General features: G+C 35.8%; 1 protein-coding gene across 2 annotated transcripts in view; it reads right to left on the reverse strand.

The window, feature by feature from the left end:
• The window catches only part of LOC139966530 (interleukin enhancer-binding factor 2 homolog), a 177,404-nt gene extending 160,576 nt beyond the window's left edge, over positions 1–16,828 (reverse strand). The window contains exons 1-9 of one of the 2 annotated variants that reach the window (XR_011792687.1): positions 16,665–16,828; positions 15,782–15,853; positions 14,619–14,667; positions 13,700–13,756; positions 12,860–12,988; positions 10,989–11,091; positions 7,862–8,038; positions 5,840–5,918; positions 728–815 (exon numbers count right to left, since the gene is read on the reverse strand). Coding sequence is in view for 1 of the 2 variants with exons in the window: in XM_071969651.1 (XP_071825752.1) it covers positions 728–815; positions 5,840–5,918; positions 7,862–8,038; positions 10,989–11,091; positions 12,860–12,988; positions 13,700–13,756; positions 14,619–14,667; positions 15,782–15,853; positions 16,665–16,669 (759 nt within the window). In the remaining variant the exon portion in view is untranslated. The remainder of the gene's footprint in view (positions 1–727; positions 816–5,839; positions 5,919–7,861; positions 8,039–10,988; positions 11,092–12,859; positions 12,989–13,699; positions 13,757–14,618; positions 14,668–15,781; positions 15,854–16,664) is intronic. The other variant, XM_071969651.1, reaches the window with a different exon arrangement.
• Positions 16,829–17,790: the final 962 nt, after the last annotated feature.

The following is a 17,790-nucleotide window of genomic DNA, read 5'->3' on the forward strand; positions in this document are numbered from 1 at the left end:
TCACAGATGTATGAGAGTGAATCATTAAAGGCTATCAAAACCTCAATCATCATGATTAGAATATCAAATAAGGTAATGTTAAAGATCGGTCCGCTCTTGGGATACAGACTACCATCCATCCCTATCTCAATGAACCGAATCTTATAGATATTGAAGATGTGAGGTGAGGGGGCAGGATGGGAGGGGGGAGGGTGAGGGACTAAGGAGGGGCAATACTGTCTACAAACCTGAAGGTGAGAATGAGGGGGCCAGTAGATACCTCCCAGGCCCCAAATTTTATATGGACTTTGTTGTATAGCCTCCTTCTTACATATTATTACATCATGGAAAGAGTTCTGAAGCAAGGCGTCATTTCCTTGACCCTCATCGTGTATTAAGCTATGTAACAGCATAAAATAAAACAACCTAGAGGTTCATGCCTCTGTTTTTCTATTCTCAAAATTGCCCAAGTTGCCTGTTTATTGCATTATTATGCATAATTATTTAGTTTTAGATCTTGGATTGTATAAGATTACAGATGCTAACCTGCTTGTAGACATTCTTGTAATGACAATGTATGATTTACTTCCTTCTTAGAGAGCCACTACAAAAACCGCTCACAGATGTTGGAAGGATGACCAAAATGGCAAAATAAAAAAATTGATCAAGAAATGACAGAAATAGTAAGAAGATAAAAAGGGAGGAATACGACGACGACAACAACGTAATATGAAGGTTATGCACTTACGAGAAGATCAATGATCCAGGGGTTGAGAGCACTTAAACCCTCAAAGCGAGTTTGAACATACTTCAGGACACGTATCAAAACTTTGATCCTGTCAAAACAGAAGGCAATAAATGATAATTAGTCTTCAATATAAAACATTTGAAATAACAGTGAGAAGCCTTGAAACAGACACTTCATTAAATAACATGGATGAAATGTCTGTGAACCTTCTCATTACCAGAATCCCTTGAGAAGGCACGGATAACATGCCTGTACATAGTGATCATGCTTCAATCATTTAAACATGGGTCTATAAGGTGGAGGGGGGAGGGGGGGAGGAGGGGAGAGAGGATACTATCTATCTAAAGTGGTTTCATTTACGTAAACTAATAATGGATCAACAAAAGGAATATACATATATATATTACATGTATATATATATATATATATATATATATATATATATATATATATATTATATATATATATATATATATATATATACATATATATATATATATAGATATATATATATATATAGATATATATATATGTATATGTTGCTTATCATGGGTGCTCTCAATTTTGATATCATGTTATTTAACTTATTTTCTATACACCATCTAGTCTGTTCATACTCTGCAGATATTTCTTTGGCATAGTTGTTGAAAATTTATGCCCCCAAAATGACAAAATGTACATTGTGTTCTCTTTGAATTTACAAGGCATGATAGCTGCTCTTTAAGGGTTGTTAAAAGAGCAATATTGTAGCCAAACCTAGCTTGCATCAACTGTCAAGTAAAATATGAAATGTGGTGGTTGATGTTAGAAAGATTGTAAGGTACAACATGAAAGTAATATTCATGAAATATGGCGATTGCTGTTGGAAAGGTTGTCAGGTACAACATGAAAGTAAAATTCATGCAATATGGTAATTGCTGTTAGAAATTAATTTTGCTGTTAGAAATTAATTTTCATGGAATGTGGTGATTGCTATTAAAAAGAGACCTTGCTTCTAGCAGGCATCAACTGTCAGATACAACATGAAAGTTAAATTCATGGAATGTGGTGATTGCTGTTAAAGTTGAATTGAACTGAACTGAACTGAAATGGAATGAAACCTTTAATGAGTGAATTAATGAAGTGCCTCACTGACATGAACAATATTATGAGTGAACAATACCAAATCCCTTTTAGGTCAAAATTGATCAAATCCTTTCTCAAAACATCTCCATGAGTTGATTTGATTGAAACATTGACATGTATTATTTAAAAATTCACAAGAATGTCAACATAGACAACATGTTCAGCCAATCAATGTAAATTAACAAATAGTCAATCATCCAAGCTGGATCAGACCAATTTAGCTGTCAACAGCATTTCCTTAATATGAAACAGTTATCATAAAAGAGAAAAGTTTTGAAGTAATCAGTAATATATATTTAAAATGTGAGCTTCCTTAACAGAGAGTTTGAAATGGCAACATCAATATGGGAGGTAGGCTAAACATTACTAGCAGTACTAAAACTAGTGGACAAATACATGCAGGCTCACATACATGGAGGTTCAAATACATCCAAGTTCAACTGAATAACCTGCTTCTATCAGACAATAACCATGACAAGAGATTGGTTAATTCCTGTTCACACTCTTGAAGGCGACCAGTGGGTTATAAAACCTATGGTTACGGACATTAATGATAAGTTTATCAAGTGTCGGCATGCTTATTCTTGCCAGATTTTGACACAATAACCTCTGATACTTTCAGATGCAGACTGACTGTCAAGCTTAAAACATACACAGCACTGTCTTAAGCTGACAGTCCTAAGTTCTGTCGTCACGGTGAATTTCAAGTTGCTCAAGAAACACAAGTATCCGGATCTCAGGGTTTTCACTGATACTTATTATCCATGAGAATGGAGGGTATGTTGAAACCACCATTTCCCAGCAATTATTGTCAACTTAAAGGACTATGAACTATTAACGATCTTTAAAACTCTTAACTGACATTAAGAAAAGCTTGCTGATACAGCTAAGGGGCAGAGGCCTGATTGGGTCGTACGTACGGGCTAGACGTGATCACGACTTAGTCGAGAGAAGATGGTGGCCTACTTTTGGTCTCATTATTTCCTTGTTAAAAAACAACGAAAACAATGAGGTGTCAACAAGCTTGATTAATACATTGAGAGAATTCACACCAAATGGATGTTTCAGGCAAAGTTTGTCAATTTTTAATTGCACACAAGAGGGGGATTATGAAAAGTTTATTGAGTTTTGCCCCCAAACATAACCAAAAAACAAGTGACTATAGAGAAAACACATGCACAAATCACATGTTTACACTGAAACATAAAAGAAATTTGCCTATAAATGTTGTAATTTGGAGGCACCATATATACTACATGGCTAAAGGGAAAAGGCTGGTGCATGTTAAAATGTGCAGTCCCTTTAACATAGTCCATCAAATATCACACCATAAATAAAAAAATAAAAATATTTGGAAATAAGATTTTCAAATAAAGCAGAGCAACACATGAAAATTGTGGGACACATAATTATCTACATTGGAATAAATTGTTAATAACTTTAATATGGAGGGGTTGCCTAACGATATCTCTAGTTAAATATATGGGGTATTCCAGTATGCATGAATAAGTTCTATGGGTCGGTTTGCGTGACCGACCATTTCAACTGTGACACGACATGGTGACCGTGACATGACATGGTGAACCCTGTGACATGGTGACCGTGACAACCAAATGTAAACAACACTGAGCTTTAGATTTTTCATAAATCCATACAGCAAAGGATAAGCTTTCAGGTTACTGACTCCTTCCTGTACATCGATAAATCGATAAATCTACGAGACATATATTTATATGTAAACCTTATCACACTTGACATGGTTTTTGTTACAGAGTTTATTTTCCTCCACACTTTACTTCTCGTCAAAAAAATACCCAGGCATACCCCTTTCCGACTACAAGATAACTGTGCAATGTCACAGTGTCAGATGAAGCTGCTATTACTTCCAAAAATATCTCATTTTTACCAAAACATTACAATCGCAGCAAAAACTGGGCAAAAATTGTACAAACTGTACAAAACATCACAACAAAATCAGCAAATCAAGTGAGTGTATCAATACCTCTCTGCCCCTCACCACATTCCTGTCCCTCAATCTCTCCTTTCCCCAAGAAGACAAATATACAGGAAGAATCTCAACAGTAGTTTAAATACTCGTTCATCTCACAGATGAATGATGACAATTAATATCATGAAGCAAGAATAAGAATGAAAAAACTCACTGTTTAGGAAAAATAACTTTCTAGAATAAATTCAAGCAATCTCAATGTTAATAGTATACGATGCATCACACATGGAGAACGAAGCCTGCAGCTATCCACATTTTTGCTCGCCTTTTGCCGATCAATAATTTGGATCAAGTGTTGTCTTTAAAATTGTCTTATTTTAAATTTAGTATAAATTTAGCTCCAGCTGGGTCTCTATTCTTGACATATTAGATATAATATAGCATATTACATATATGATATCATTAGATCTGATTCTTCTTAATTGAAAAAAAAGAAAATGGATGGCTAGCTATAAATGAAGCTCATATATGTCCCTTAAAAATTATTTGAAACCTGGGCAGATATTCATTGAGGATGGAAAGTCATTAAATAAAGACAAATGCTGCATTAATCACACCATACTGCTTCAGTACAGTAAGCCTAGCAACGATTCACGATATAGACTCACAGGCTAGTAGCTCAAAGTATCTTGAGAAATATTGGTATAAATATTCAAAGACTGAACGAAAAACATGGAATTTAAAATCAGATGGTACAAGTTGTTTTTTCTCTCAACTGAAATAGATATTTTTTTCTTTTCATTCTGTTGTTTATTTCCCTCTCATTATTTAACCCTTAGCATAGAATATTCCAGAATATAGTTTGTCGAGGCACAATTTTCCTACTTGGCTTATTAAACAGATCACCACAATTGTCTTTATATAAAATTCCATAAATTATTTCAGAGACCAACTTCTAATTGTGAGAGGATTGGAACTTTGAATGAACTCTACGTTAACGTAAAGAAGATGGGGCCTCATTACAGCAACTAACAAAATTACAACAACAACAACAACAACAACAACAACAAAGTTTAGATCTCAAAATGCAGAGACTTTGACAGATAGAAAATCTTTTGCTGCAGATAAATTGATACAAGAATAGATGGACTGATATTAATATTCAAAGATGAATAATCATAAGCAGATCAAATTTGCCATCAGTTTTGCTCTTTCTTGCTTTATAATTATTTATATTTTAAATATTATAAATGGTTTTTATATATTATTTGATGTCAAAACTATGAGAACAGAATCAATCTAACTTCAGAGTCCTTCTACCATAGCTTTATTTGATCCCTAAAATCTGAGCAAACGAGTAAAACACAGACTTTACAGTGAATTTAAGCGTACTGCATATGCAGAGAAAAGTACTTTGCATAAATTAACATTTCATGAAAACACTTGTCACATTTCCTACAGGTCAGCTCCTTTGAGTTCCCACAGTTTTGGCTTTGAAAAATACCCTTTGTGGGCATTTGTTAAACATCAAAGCAGGACAAGAGTTAAAGACACAGTATGCCTAAGAATTGTGTTGCGACGACTCCCACAGCGTACAAAGCAGACTAAGAGTACCTTAGTTTGTACTCGAGTACATTTTGGGTACTCACAGGTTTGTACTCATACCATAAAGCGACACAAAAATTCATGTACTTGTTCAAAGAACCTTGTACTCCTAATCTGGACCTTTGTACTCACAACTATTGCTCATCCTTGGGACCTTGTACTTATTATCCAGGTTTTTACTCTTCATTGGGACCTTGCAGTTGTACTCTGGACCTTGCTCTTGTACTAGTACTCTAGACATTGTACTCATAACGACAAGTCTGGTGTAAAGTATAACCAACTAACCTGCTGCATATCATCCAAATAATGGATCGACCTGTTATTTGAGCAACTTTCGATATAGGAGAGCAGCTCTACCAGAATTTGAAAACTCATATCAAATAACAATACATGCGGTACGCACAGCGTACAAACTATTTTATTGCAACACTTACGTAGAATTAGATGCATTTTCTTCAAACCATCTTGCATGGCGGATAGCAGCAAAGGAACGAGACATTACTTTGGCTGGCACTACACAATGATAAAGAGAATGAAAACGAATGTTTAATGTTTAATCAAAATGACAACAACAAAAATGTCAAAACATGTGAAAAAGATGTCCCAATATACTGGCAGATGAAATGAGTTTTTGATTAAAGTGCAGGCAGTCAATCATTCTATATTAAGCGAATCTAAAATACCACAGTCAATTTGTCTGACTACTCTGTGTTTTCTACAATTTTTCCACTTTAATTTCCTTGTCTTTTCTCGCACTTCTAAGTGTTAACACTGCACAGACATTCACAAGTGGCTTCACAACATGAAAATCCAAAGATGATGGGGGGGAAAGAAAAAAAAACAAGTCCACAAAAATGTAATTTGTAATATTACTACAGAGGTTTACTCTTTACCATGCATACCTAATGCACAATATTGATTGCAATGATGTTATTGGTTCCTAGCCAATGACAATAGATCTGATGAGAAAACACTCCAATGTTTTCTTAAATTAACAATTAGGATCTTTTATTCCTCTGCATTTATGTGAGTTATTTTCTCATTTTAAAAGAAACCTTTGGTTTCGTTGTTGAGAAAACACTTGGATGGCTTTGATGTTTGATGTTGAGAAAACGCTTGGGTGTGTCCTTAACATTAAAAATTAGGATCTGTTATTCTTCTGCATTTATGTGAGTTTTTTCTCTTTCTTAAAGAAACCTTTGGTTTTGTTGTGGAGAAAACACTTGAGTGGCTTTGATGTTTTGATGTTGAGAAATGCTTGGGTATTTCCTTAAAATGAACAATTAGGATCTTTATTCTTCTGCATTGGTGTGAGTTTTTTCTCTATTTTAAAGAAACCGTTGGTTTCGTTGTTGAGAAAACGCTTGGGTGGCTTTGATGTTTGATGTTGAGAAAACGTTTCCATTTTCCATTTGTAACATTGCTATCGTCAAAATTTGTGGAGATTGCAATCAAAGAAATGATTGGTGAGAAAGGGTTTGAACCAGTCACCTCAGACAAAAAAGCCCATTACACAAGTTCCAAAACTAGCAAAATACTTCTGCTTACTCTCTCAAGCTTTAGTTTCCTAATTTCCTCACCAATTTTCATTTTTTCATTTTGCATAAAACATCTACCAAAGTCATATTTCACTGCTTTGTTCAATTGTTAGTTGAATGTGAGTAATACTTTATTCTAATGGATTCTTTGTAGAATGTTTGAGAGTTCAGTAAAGCTGCCTTTTGTGTTGAAAATGACACAATGAGGTGAAAGCATAATCCACCGTTAAAGGCAGAGAAAAGGTACCCAAATACATCACCAGTACTTCAATCATAGATGCAAGAAAATTACAAACTCATGTGTAACTATGGATGGTTCCTACAGCTTTGTAAATCAATATTACAAAACTTGCAAAACTTTGATAGCATCCAAACTAACTTGAAAAAGAGCAAAGAAAGTTTGGCTAGATTGGGATTTGTAACAGTAATTACAGGGTTTCAAGTCAGTGTGCCTCAGTGGCACCCCTGGCAAAGAAATGGCTATAAAGGGATTGCCACCAACTATGAACTCAATACTAGCTCAGTTGTAGAGAGCAGGGATTTGTAACATTAATCACAGGGTTTCAAGTTAGTCTGCCTCAGTGACACCCCCAGCAGAGAAATGGTTATAAAGGGATTGCCACTAACTAAGAACTCAATACTAGCTCAATTTGTAGAGCACAGGGCTTCGTAACCATGAAGTCACAGGTTTCAGTCCTGTTCTAGTCAAACCTTACTCTGCTGTTGTCAAGCATGTTTCAAATTTCCCAGTCACTTTCTCGTCATTTGTTTACGTACGTAGCACTATCCATTTCTGAAGCAGTAAACGGCTGATGAAGACATGGCTAGGGAGTTTCAGGGCCAAACTATATCTCTGCTTTGGTTGGAATAATGGCACAGAAGTCTAAGTATAATCATGACAGGGTAATTACAACTCACAGTGAAGAGTAGAATCGAGTTTGCTCATGTTGGATGATATAGTCGCAATGTGGATTCTTGCGGTGGCGCCGGGACCCTTGATGTCACATCCAGAGGGGGTAGGTATCATCTGCAAAGTCTCATTGGTGTCAGTGATGCTCTCAACGACTTTATTACCCAGCATGGCAATGGCTTCAGCTGACCAACAAAGAATATCAATGATTACAGTTAGATTTCAGAAAAATAAATATGGATGGAACCTGTAAAACTAACAACTTATATTTCAAAACCCTATTACCCTTCCCAGCTAGATTAATTGAAGTAACAACAAAAACATATTCCACTTCTCATCAGATTCACTCAAGTAAACAACTAAAACATATTCCACTTCTCATCAGATTCACTCAAGTAATAACAAACACATTCCCACCAAATTCACTCAAGTAATAACAAAAACACATTCCCACCAAATTCACTCAATAATCAGCTAAAACATATTCCATTTCTCAACAAATCCACTCAAGTAAACAACAAAAATATATTCCACTTCTCACCAGATTCACTCAAGTAAACAACTAAAACATATTCCACTTCTCATCAGATTCACTCGAGTATTAACAAAACACTTTCCCACCAAATTCACTCAAGTAATAACAAAAACACATTCCCACCAAATTCACTCAATAAACAACCAAAACATATTCCATTTCTCACCAGATCCACTCAAGTAAACAACAAAAATATATACTACTTCTTACCAGATTCACTCAAGTAAACAACTAAAGTATATTCCACTTCTCATCAGATTCACTCAAGTAATAACAAAACACATTCCCACCAAATTCACTCAATAATCAGCTAAAACATATTCCATTTCTCAACAAATCCACTCAAGTAAACAACAAATATATATTCCACTTCTCACCAGATTCACTCAAGTAAACAACTAAAACATATTCCACTTCTCATCAGATTCACTCGAGTATTAACAAAACACATTCCCACCAAATTCACTCAATAAACAACCAAAACATATTCCATTTCTCACCAGATCCACTCAAGTAAACAACAAAAATATATTCCACTTCTCACCAGATTCACTCAAGTAAACAACTAAAACATATTCCACTTCTCATCAGATTCACTCAAGTATTAACAAAAACACATTCCCACCAAATTCACTCAATAAACAACCAAAACATATTCCATTTCTCACTAGATCCACTCAAGTAAACAACAAACATATATACTACTTCTCACCAAATTCACTCAAGTAAACAACTAAAGTATATTCCACTTCTCATCAGATTCACTCAAGTAATAACAAAACACATTCCCACCAAATTCACTCAAGCAATAACAAAAATACATTCCAACCAAATTTACTCAATAAACAACTAAAACATATTCCACTTCTCACAAGTTTCACTCAAGTAAACAACAAAAACTTGAGGGGAGAACAGAGATGTAAAACTTGTCATGTGAGATACATGCATACTAGACACCCATTTATTGCCTTATGTTATCTCAAAATATAAGTCAATAAAATTGAGATGGCCTTTCCAATACAGAAATATTACAATCCACTTTTTTAAAGTTCTTTTTTGTTCCACATCTTAACTATTGTTCAATACATAAAGTCAGTTATAGGGTGTATTTATATTCGGTTTATTTCTAGGGCATGGGCTATTAGCGTTGAAAATACGGCCATCAACAATGCAAAAAGCTCTTGGATTTGGAGCCATCTAACCAATTGCTATTCTTACTGTTTGTAAATTTGGAAAACTTCAAAATCAACAGTACATCTCATTCAAAGGATATTCTGGTAAAAGAAGATGAACGTTACAAAACTTTGCAGTAAATGTCCCATACCACTAGTATGTATTACCACAAAGATATCCTACTTTAAATACGCCTAGAAAGAGTAAATGTCCCATACCACTAGTATGTGTTACCACAAAGATATCCCACCTTCAATACGCCTAGAAAGAGTAAATGTCCCGTACCACTAGTATGTGTTACCACAAAGATATCCCACCTTCAATATGCCTAGAAAGAGTAAATGTCCCGTACCACTAGTATGTGTTACCACGAAGATATCCCACTTTAAATACTCCTAGAATGTGTAAATGTCCCGTACCACTAGTATTTGTAACCACTTTAAATACATATAGAAAGACTGCAAGAAGTGCGATTTATGGCACATAGTAACTAAATTATTTAAAAGACAAATTATATATTAATATATTAACATGAAAAGAAAACAAAAATATTTCTTAAACCACCCACACTTGAAATGGTCTTTAATATGTAATTAAAGTATCAACCAAGGGCCTGTGCCTAGATCCACAGACAACGTTTGGACATCATACGAATTATTTATACCTTATACCAGGAGGGCAATTGAAGTCAAACACCAAATGTAAACAGCACCCCCTATCTTGAGGAGTGCAATTTTTAGCACACCTACAGCACCCCTAAATTTCTTGAAGTGTTCGATTTGTAGGACTCCTGCAATTTTAAAAGACAAGGCCGAGCATAGCATAGCAAACTGCTATGGAAACTACCCAAATTGCTACCCAAATGCAAAGGTATAGAGCAGTTGTTTAACAATAAAACCTCAGTATGTTCTGAGCATTAGGATCAAAGAAACTCATAAACAAATCAAAATGCTATTCAAAATTTGATGACTACACTGTTCCTTCTGTTTGTCATTTTGGAAGAGTTGTGATGGTCTATTTTTGTTTTTTTAAGTCTTTTTTGCTTAAGTAAAGTGCATAAGTTCTAGGGAAAGAATAATTTAATTTTTAGAATTTTTTAGAATTTTATTTATATGATAACTGTTATACCCTAATTACCCACTAAGTTGTATCTATTTTCTGTTAACATGATTGTATAACATTTAATGATGTCTTTTGAATGTATGAAACTAACTACAGGGCAAGTCAAGAGTCCAATCCAATGTAGGAGAATAAGATTAAGTTCCTTGCTAATTATAACCGGATGAAATATACCAATCGGGTGGAGGTGTAATCTGCAAATGGTCGCAAATTCAGAACTCTCACATCAAAATGGTTGGCTGAATTTGCTATGGGTAAGCAATAAACACACACGATATCAGCTTTCATTTTAGGTTAACTGGGCATACTTGTAGGAAGAGTCTTCAGGACCACAACAAGGTCAGCCTCTGGTTTTCCAGCCATCATGGTACCCTTCTTGTGAGATCCAACCTGCCTGACTTCTTCGATACCCTGTTATAAAGGTGATACATGAATGTAGAGGTAAAAGGACTTATTTCTTAATAGATTAAAGATGAAAAAGACCAAAGTTAGATATTTAAGGAAGATAAAGTTCCTGAATGGTGTGCTGTCTTACAACGACTATCCCATATGCGATTCTATGGCATAGATCTGTCAGGGATCGAAGCACTTTAATCTATAGCAGGGTATTGAAAAACATAACAGCAAATGTAAACAAATCGTGTAAAAAAATATGACCTACAGTATCCGGCAGTGTAAGTGTTGGAAATGAATTTTCCAGACCATCTGACTTGACTAGGTTACACACATACGTTTAATATACAACTAGGTTACACACATAGGTTTAATATACAACTAGGTTACACACACAGGTTATACGTATAGGTTACACACATTGACCATACATCAGAGTACAACAAAGTCAAATGGACTGTTTTCCCTGTAACACAGTCAAACGTACTACAACGTAAACAGTCGTCCGATACTGAAGTACATTCTCGATCGACAGATGGAGAGGAGACAGAAGTAGTGGTCCTCGGAGCAGCAGTGGGTGTGAGATTTACATGCCCGCCTCAGTATCCTCTGATCGGCCATCGAGAAATGTAGGATTGATATAGTCTGGTGTTTTATCCTTGATTACCACATGGGTATGGCAGTTTCAAACGACACTGCTAACATGCCAAAAGACAGTAAGTGCTCCATCTCAGGGAGACAATGCAAGAACAGAAATGCCACAAGGTTTGAAGATTTACTGCACAAGTGATGATTTAATTATTTAACATTCTTTTGGTATAATGTATGCTACACATATGCTACACGTGTGCTACATGGTATGCTACACGGTACGACATGCATATCTTCCTTTTACCCTGCCTGTCGGCACGGTCTTTGCAGTCTTGCCTGTGATTGCTAATTAGAGATGCAGAATTCTTAGTTAACATTTAATCGTTAAGCAGTCACCTGAGTTAGTCAGATCAATTTTTAACTCCCCATTTTTATTTATTTCTCTACCAATGGGGCAGTGACCCAGGGTTCCAATTCTCTCAAGGTAATAATCCAAAGAGGTAGGGTCAAAGATGACAATGTTGGCAGTCCATCTCTACACATACTGTTAATATTTGCAATTACAAATAGTTTCAAAGTCCTTTTCTGCTTCTGTTCATTCTGATTCAAATATGTTATTTGTTCTTATGTCTACAATATCCATAATTATGTCAACGTAGTGAGTTATGCATCAGTTTATTAAAGCACACTTACTTTAAGTTTTCAATTTCAAGGGCCATGGATCACTTTCTTTGAAAAGTGACCCCCTGGATCACAGGTTTTTCTTCAGTAGAAACAGGGTCCACTTTAGTGTAAACATGTAATATCCTAACCTTCATTTCACACTCATTTTGATGTGCACAAATACTGTATCATGCAGCTATATCATTTCCGAAATGTAATCAGAGGAAGGAAGTTCATTTATAACCTTGTTCAAGTGGCATAAACTGGGGGGAGGGGGGAGGGAGTGGAGGTGTCCGCAAAGTATCTCCTCCCCCGTCCCTTACCCCCTTTAGTCTTTCTCTTCCTTTCCTGTTTTTCTCTTTCTTCAAGGTCACTGGAAAAAATTCCACATGTTCCTTTTCATGTTACAATTGAGTAACTGCGTTCTTTCCGGTAAACGGTTATTACCAGGGATGATCGCAAATAAATTCATACCGGCTCTTATACTGTAGTACATCAAGCCCATGCATGAAAAGTTCACTGTTATACTCACAACATCAAATCCAGCGGGAGGCGCTATGGTCAAATTATCCAGGACAGAGCTGACTTTGGTCACAATATTCAGCACTGCAGCCTGTTCTGTTGCAGACGGTGTCAAATCTTGATTTTTCTTGATTAACATCTGAAAAAAGAGAGAAAATCGTTAACGGGTGATTCTTTCATGGATTATAAACTAGAATTCAAACCATTGCTCCATCTTTGAGCAGCTTGTACATTAGTACCTCCCCCCCCCCCTCCCGCATTCATTTCCAAAATTGTGACAGACATTTGTGCTTGACAGTGTCAAGTTGACACCACTTTACACGAAAAGATGTCTGTATACATACACTATTTACTGTACAACAGTAAGTGTTTTCGATTGCACTGATAATAACAAACTTTAGACTAAACAAATCAAATGTTGGTTTTTGCCGACATAGAAATTGTTTAATTACAATGAAGTATCCATCTAACTTGGTTTCATGCAGCATTAAGATGTTGCACCTAAAATTACCATTGAGGTTTCCCAGCTGATCCTTCTGAAGCAGGCAAACCTTCTGTGATGACTGTCAATAGTTCATACATCAGTTTGTCATTTTTAATTTTTATTTTATGTTTGCGTTTTTAGTAGTCACAACAAACATTAAAAGAATGTGCTTTATGTCACATCTGGATAAGCATGTACTTTGAATAATTGTTATATTAGTTGTACACAAAACATCCATACAATTTTGATAAACGTTATATAAACCGTTAGCAAACATCTCTCCATCTTTCACTTGTATGCATACTCAGTCACAGGAATACATAAAATCCATAAAACTGACATATAACTGCTGGTTGTTTCCCTTACCTCCATCAGTTCTGCATCTTCAGTGACTGGTTTGACTCGCTTAAAAGCATTCTCACACTAGAAGCAGAAACAAAAAAATATGCATTAAAAATCTACGATCACGTCTCACAAGTCAAAATTTTGTAGTTTTACCCAAAACTTCATCACATACAGAAATATAGGAGTTAAGATATTAGTCAGTGACAGACAACTGTTCACATGGAAGATGCAACGGTTCAGTTCTAGTGCATGAAATTGTGTCTCACAGCTACAACTTGTACCGATACAGCGGTATCATTCTCCACCATTAAAAGGATGATCTGGTTGCAGACAATATACAGTAACACTAGTCTCAAAGAGAAGGAAAATATTCCAAACTTGTGTCAAGACAAAATATAAAACAAAAACATTTCCAGCTCATGTGGTTTGATGAAGTCATTCCTTTGGCTGCTGCCATCATGCTTTCCCAAAATGTTCACCAAATTTGAAAAAAAAAATCATCATTTCTTGCACATGCTATGAGGCTGTTGTCTTGAACTTGAAGATGAAGGAAATTGCCAGCAATTTCGCTACAGTAACCAATCATCATTAGCCACCAGATCATCCCTGAAATATTGTATAAGGTGTCTTAAAACAGTAAGTCCACTAAAATTGCATTAGGAATGATGAAAGTATGCATAAACTAAAAAGTATGCATAAACTTAAAAAGCCTAGTTAATGCTCAACATTATATTCAACTCATCGGAGAAGAATACAGTTGTTAAACTAGTAATATTAAATGACCTGTTAACAAGGTTATTGTAACTCTCTAAATATACAGTACTAGAAAAAAAACACTATGAAATACTCCTTCTTACGACGTGTCTACGAGACCTTTCATATTTTTCAATGGAAAAGTCAGGTTATATCATTGAGTATTTTGTAATATTAAATGACCTACCATTATGAAGTCAAAAGGTAAATGAGGCACAAAAGCTGGACTTCGCCATCTACGGAAACAGATGGGGAAAAAAGAGAACTTGTGAAAGATTAAATCTTGTGACATAAAACTACGGGGTCTATCTACCAACAAAACAAGCAGCTGAAATGGTCAGTCTTATTCAAGATTCTGGAAGACAAGCCTACAACCTAAATCCAAAGAAACAAAACAATGTCATGAAGACATTGGTTATATTGAACAACTTTAAATATGATCATCAAATTTTTCTACTGTGGTCAAACCCAAGTAGTAGCCTTAAAGTCAAAACAATGCAGGTATTCCATATCATAATTACTAAAACCTGAGAAATTCAACAACTGGAGTTTGAAACTTGGAAAGAAAATGCGGGCAGAAAAAAATCACATTGATACTGGCAACAACCTTGGCTATAAACCTTAACACAGGGGCCCAAAATAACTTAATGAGTAAGCTGGGAAGTATCTTACTATCTGCCACAAACTTAGTTAAAGTTTTGATGGAGATGGATCAAAACCTTGACAGGTACAATACAATTACATTACAGTCAACAATTAATAATGTAAGATATTTTCATGGCCTGAGTCTGCATTTTGTACTGTACATATCTTTTGCTTACTGTAGCAATGTGTGCATATTAAAGTTTATACCCATTGACCTGTCTTGCCTGCAGGTATGTCCATACAGTACTGCATTACTCTTTAAAGTAATATTATATTAATTAGCTGGTTGTCTTGAGAAACATGCCTATAGTCTCACATTCTACCAGTTGCACATTAAAAATTACTAGAGTAAATTAAACATATTATTTGTTGGAGTCTGTGAAATCAATATATCAAGTTCAATCAAATGGTTACGGACAATAATGAGCCACAAGACTCATAAGTTAATGGCAATGACTTCAGCCTTAAATTCTAATATAAGCAGGATAGGCAAGGTACCTCTGCCATGAAAGTGTTATAGATGGATGGTCACAAACAGTAGCATACTTCCTCAAAATGTACAACACAAGTCTAGCGATGAACATACAGAAGCAGGGTTAAACAAAACATTGGTTCAAACGAACTTGACTGTCGAAAGAAATTATGCTTCAAGAGCCATCAGCTCCTTTAAACCTTATCCAAACTTCAACATGCACAATAACTTACTGCATAGGAGGTCTGATCCCAGCAAACAATGGCCCACCACTGCTTCGCCCACGTCTTCCCATACTCTTTGGTCTGTGAAACAAGAATGAACAACTTCTGTTACGGTATTGTTTGCATGCAGCTGAACCCAAAGAAAATAACTCAGAGTTGCTATTTCGGATATATGTCAGAATCATTAGATTTATGTCAGGAAAATATACGATATATACTATAATGACTCAAATCGTTCTCAAAAGCATTTATGAAGCAGCCTAGGCCCTAATATGTCTAATGGTTTGCAACTCCAGCAAAAATGCTGTTAGGAAGGGGCAGGGCATTTTATATAGTATAAATGCATGTCTTTCATTGCATGAATTAATGCTCAAACCAATCTTGTTGCCAGATTGAAAAAACTACTATAACTATGCCTCGTTCAATGAAATTTGTACTGTTGTAGTTATTTAAATCTGATTACTTATTTTAAGTTTGTTCTGAATTAATCTAAATTATTTTACTTTGTACTGAAGTGACAGCTTCCTGCATTTGTCAATGTGTGTATCATCATCTGGCAATCGAAATTTCGCATAACTACTTCTTGGTGGAAACCAGACATAGTACTTAATTCTAGCCAAGTCCTAAACTGTGCTGATCACTTAAGGGCTGATACACGTTGATTTAACTACTACTAGGCTAGCCTAGTCATTGTCTAGCAGTAGCAGGCTACTATTACTAAACCCAGAAATAAGTTAGGCTAGTCAGTAGTAGGCTAGTACCATTACTACTGTCTGTAGTACTACTGCTAGTAGTGATACCAGGCTAAAATCTTTGTACAACCGTAGCTAGCAAAAACACGTTGTTTGTATCAGCGTCGGAATTTAGCTTCTCCGAGTGAAAAATAACTCGCCTCATGTTTACTGGGTCTTTTGTCTTTAACGGCAGCTGATTATTTCAGTTTGTAGTGGCCTTGTGGCGAACTTCTGATGTTAGATCCAATTTCTTGTTATAGATACAGTACACAGTGTAACGTTTTTAGTGTTGTTTTGTTTTGGAGCACATGAGATCAGTCCGTTTGTTCAGTGTTAAGTATTGAGTGTTTCAACCTCTTAGACCACGCCCATGTTTCAACCAAGCCGATGACGAAACTACGTCCCTCCTGCAGTGAGTTCACCCGTAGCTTACAGGCAGTATGAAGTTACGTTATTTAACGAACAGGAAGGGTACGGGAGATATCAGGTCAAGTTCCCTGTTAAACTTGTTTGACGCCTCTCGTCTCAAAAGTGTATTTAGAAAAAGAACACTATCGCCGGACTGTCTTCCCGCTTTGAAATTGTCTTTTCCCTGTGGCTTTCAGTAAATCTTTAAGTGTGCTTCATAGAAATAAAAAGATTACGCCTAAATCTTTCCGTTAATATCATCCAATTATGCTATATTTGACGTATGAGGCAGTCTAGGCGTGATCAGAATAAATGCTCTTGCAAAGAACTTTTATTATACAGCCGACGACGGTGAGACAGAAAATCTCCACATGCGATGACGAAACCGTCATTTGAATCTATTGGTAGTGACTTTTATAAATCTCTCTTGCCTTCACCGGCGTTCAGTCTTGATATACAATACACTCGTTCGATACTGGCAGAGCCCGTATGTCTATATACGGCTCTGAATACTCAGGCTGGTGTAAACCTGCGCTCTCTTTTTTTCCGCAGCTGATCTACAATCTATAGGCAAGAACATGGCGGGCAGAATATGCCATGCAATTTTATATATGTATTAGATTCATATGCAGGCCGTATGCATGCTTCCACCCGCCCTATCCAACCAGTGTAGGCAGGAACCAGTCTTCATGATCCATACACATGAAGAACTTCCAGAAACTGCACTAGAGACGATCGGTAGTGCCGAATTAATTCTGATCAGAAGCAATCTTATTGAATGTGAACTTCAAATCCTTTTGTCCAACGTGTGCAGGCGTTAGTGAGAGATGTATCTGGATTCGTTACTGAACTTACTATACTCAGACATGCAACTTG

The sequence above is a fragment of the Apostichopus japonicus genome, chromosome 4 (genome assembly GCF_037975245.1).
Source record: "Apostichopus japonicus isolate 1M-3 chromosome 4, ASM3797524v1, whole genome shotgun sequence".
Taxonomy (NCBI): Eukaryota; Metazoa; Echinodermata; class Holothuroidea; order Aspidochirotida; family Stichopodidae; genus Apostichopus; species Apostichopus japonicus.